Below are 3,574 nucleotides of genomic sequence, written 5' to 3'. Positions count from 1 at the left end.
CAGCAGGGAAGGAACTAAAAAGCCTGAGGTATTTAACGAGCAGATCTGTGTAGCAAAACATGAATTCTGAGTAGAAAGGGAAGAGCATTTCCTGACCCATCTCAGCTCACAGCTGTGCACTCGGTAATGTCCTCAGTGCAAGGAGAAACATGGAGCAAAGGAGAAAATGGAAAATCATCTTTCAGTTGCTCAGACCAAAGTCAGATACAATGCCATATCCTTAATGTGTACACAACTTGCAGCATGCTCTTCAGAGCTGTGTCTCTTTCTGTACATACCTTTTCATGGGCACCACAAAACTCCTACTTGGTTTGACTACAGTAAATAAAACCACTTACTTGGCTTGCTTCTGCTCTGGAATAGACTACTGTATTCTTGATGGATTCCTTGTTAAATAAATCAGGCTAAGGTATTAGCAAAGTTAACTTCTTCCAAATACCATCATAAAAGAAGCAACTGCCAAAAGGTTTATCTGACTGTATTCGGTTTTCTGTTCCCATGCTATTGCCACTGCCTGGGGTTGTTAACTGGTAACATGGCTCTAGCTATTATTTTTAATTTCAAAGTTGTATTAAAAGGCAGCCAAAAATTCTAGTTTCCAGCAAAACTGCCATGGAAACAATTGTTGAAATTGCCTGAGAGATTTTATTTGTGAACAGAAGGGAATGATTCACTCTTAAAATGCATCCCATGCTACAGAAAAATTTCGGAGCCTCCCCTAAAAACAATCCTGAATGCTCAGACACTGGACCAACCACACGAAATGTAACTGTGTAATCAAAGTCAATTAAAAACTGCCTGTTCCCCTAGAGCCTGCGTGACAACGGGCATATTACCTCTGTGTGGTCATTTTAGAGCCTCAGGAAATCATAAGCAAGTTTTTAACGTTCTGGCCCTATCTCAGCAGAGAACATCCAACTTACATTATAATTCTGAAGAAATGTCCTTGTCTTTACATCAGGACAGCAAATGGGAGGTAACCCAGCAAATGCTCCTGAGGACATGCACTGCTTTGTAGTTCCTTACCAGTTTCTAGTGTTCTTGCCATGAGATACGACTGCGGTGTGAGATCAGAGGGATGGCAATTCCTTTAGTCAACTCCCATAACTTCGTGACTTTCACTCTGACACTTTATGGTATGCTTTTTCTACATATAGGAGCTTACCTAGAAAAATCTTACCATGACTTGGGTTCCCCAAAATGCAAGTAGTTAATACTGTAGAGATCCATGTCCTCAGTGTGCCACGCAAAGGAAGTTTTCCACATGCCAAAATACAGGTAAGGAGTATTCACTCCTTCAATGGTTATGCCACTTTCGTTCTCCACGATATCCAGGATTGTGTTCAATCTGCCAATATTCCAGGCATCTACATGCTGCAAAACACAAGCCTCATGTTAAATGAGCATTATGAAGAACAGAACCACACAGCGAAGGTGACAGCTGCAAAAGCTATCAGAAACTCCTGAAACAGCACATCAAGACAAATCATTACTGGCACAGCTCAAACCATTAGCTAGTTTACCTAGAACAAACATTCTGCATGGTGTTAGCTTAGACACTAACTGTTTACTAGCCACTCTTCTGGAGGAAAAAAAAATTATTAGGCAAAATAATTATTAGGAAGGAGAAATAATAATGAAGTTACAGACTTCACAGAGCAGAGAATAATAGTGTAAGTTTGAGCTGCTGTCTGAACTCTCTTGAGCAGAGACATTTTTCATTCCAGACATCTTTTAAGAGTAAAATCATGGTAATTTAGGAGACCAGCAAGCAGAACACTTGAGAATCTTTCCTAATGTTTATCATTTTAATGTGAAATGGCTACACAGCTGTCCCACAAAAATACATGCACTACTGGATACCAAAGCAGTGCACATTCACTGATCAACACTTGAACTCTGACACCGTTCAGCACAAAGCACCATAAAAGCAACACCTACACAAGAGTAGTTTTTGCTTTCTTGAACCAAACTGTATTACACTGAAGCACAAACAGAGGTCCCTTAAAACATTACCTCTATCAGCCTCCTTGAACTATCTGGGCGAAGTGGAGAGTATGGTTATAAATATAGTTTATTCTGTGTCTGCCTACTGCAGAAGCTGGAATTCTGCTAAGACTCTTTCTGAAGCTTCAGAGTCAAATGCTACATTAATATTTCTAGAATACAATATAGAGAGATAACTGTTACTTGAAAACCAAAACAGTTTTCTTACCTTGTCATAAAGTGTGCCATTCACATCAGCGCCGTAGATAGGGGCATTGAACGTAAGGTTCTTCCAGTATTTTCGTTCAAGGTCTTCAAAGTCCGTGTAGCGGGGTGTGCAGTACCTGAAAACACAACAGAGACAGTAAGGACTTTGCAGTTTGATACCTGAAGAGCCTAAACCAGCATTTTCCACCACTGAAAGAACTGAAAGCTACAGTAAAAATACCTAAGCGTGTGATCAGCCAGACCCCTACCTCCCAGAACAGCAACGGGAACAGCCACAGCCCTGTTCCTGTGAGACTTGGGAACAAAGGATCAGGAAGAAAATGATTTCCCCCATTTCTCAGTTTACTTTCATTTTTGCTTTGTGCTCTTCTCTCGGCTCAGAACAATTTCACTTTCTAGTTGTCGCCACTTAGCAAGGAAAAACGTAGTCAAACCCAGAAACGATAAAAAGAACTTGAAAAACTAAACAAAACTGAAGTTTTCTGAGAACGCAGAAGTAATAAACATTTCTAGACTCACCTGCTAGTAAACTGGTCAAGCAAGCTCAATTTATCAAAAAAACACCTGCTCTTGATGGCCATTCCCTGCTAACTCCATACTGGCCTCTTTGTGCAGCACTGGGGGATCAAATTTACACTCTAACACCTACTGAATACATGTGTATATATCTCTATATCCTGGACAACGACATGTATAGCAAAAAAAAGAGCAATTTTCATTAAATTATACTATTAGAGAATGAGAACCCCAAGATATCTGACATGCACTGCTCCTGCAAGATGTAATAAGCTTCAGCAGACTGACCACAGCAAGCAACCCTAATGCTGTTTCTGAAAAGAAATTTTAAAGGCTGTTTTGCTCAAATTCCTCTTAAAGTGATCTTCTCCGTTTCCTTTTTCATGACAAGAATGTTCCTTTCTCTGCTCACTGAAGGTTTCGATGGTCCAGCTACTGAGGACAAACCCGGAGGAGACCGCAGCCAAAAAGAAAGAAGTTCTGCAAGCACTACGCAGCCTCTTGCCAAGCGGCAAAGGTTCCCCATCCACCCGGCCAGTTTTACCAGCACACCTCATCTGCCCAGGGCATCGTGTTCACGCCTCTGCCCCATGCCAGCCCGCAGCGAGGACCCAGCCCCGGACAACAGCAGCCCCGGACAACAGCAGCCCCGGCAGCAGCCGTCTGCGGGGAGACGCGAGCGCGGCCGTACTTATCGCTGTTGGCGATTCTCCTGAACTCCCGGACCGTCATGGCCTTCTTCTGGATGTTGTACTGCGTGAAGAGGCCGGACTGCCCCGTCACCACCTGCTGGATGGGCGCTGGGATGACGAGCTCGTCGATGTCATCGTAGCACCGCCGCGGC

The 3,574-nt window shown here is 42.9% G+C and overlaps 1 protein-coding gene across 1 annotated transcript in view; it reads right to left on the bottom strand.

The window, feature by feature from the left end:
* KDM4A (lysine (K)-specific demethylase 4A) overlaps positions 1-3,570 on the bottom strand; it is a gene marked incomplete at its 5' end in the record, with an annotated part of 21,217 nt that extends 17,647 nt beyond the window's left edge. Inside the window, 3 exons of the mRNA XM_010188552.1 lie at positions 1,181-1,374; positions 2,216-2,330; positions 3,422-3,570. Of these exons, the coding sequence (XP_010186854.1) occupies positions 1,181-1,374; positions 2,216-2,330; positions 3,422-3,570 (458 nt within the window). The remainder of the gene's footprint in view (positions 1-1,180; positions 1,375-2,215; positions 2,331-3,421) is intronic.
* Positions 3,571-3,574: the final 4 nt, after the last annotated feature.

The sequence above is a fragment of the Mesitornis unicolor genome, unplaced genomic scaffold (assembly GCF_000695765.1).
Source record: "Mesitornis unicolor isolate BGI_N332 unplaced genomic scaffold, ASM69576v1 scaffold1860, whole genome shotgun sequence".
Classification (NCBI taxonomy): Eukaryota; Metazoa; Chordata; class Aves; order Mesitornithiformes; family Mesitornithidae; genus Mesitornis; species Mesitornis unicolor.
The sequence above is the reverse complement of the archived record's forward strand: the minus strand, read 5'-3'. Positions and strand labels throughout refer to the sequence as shown.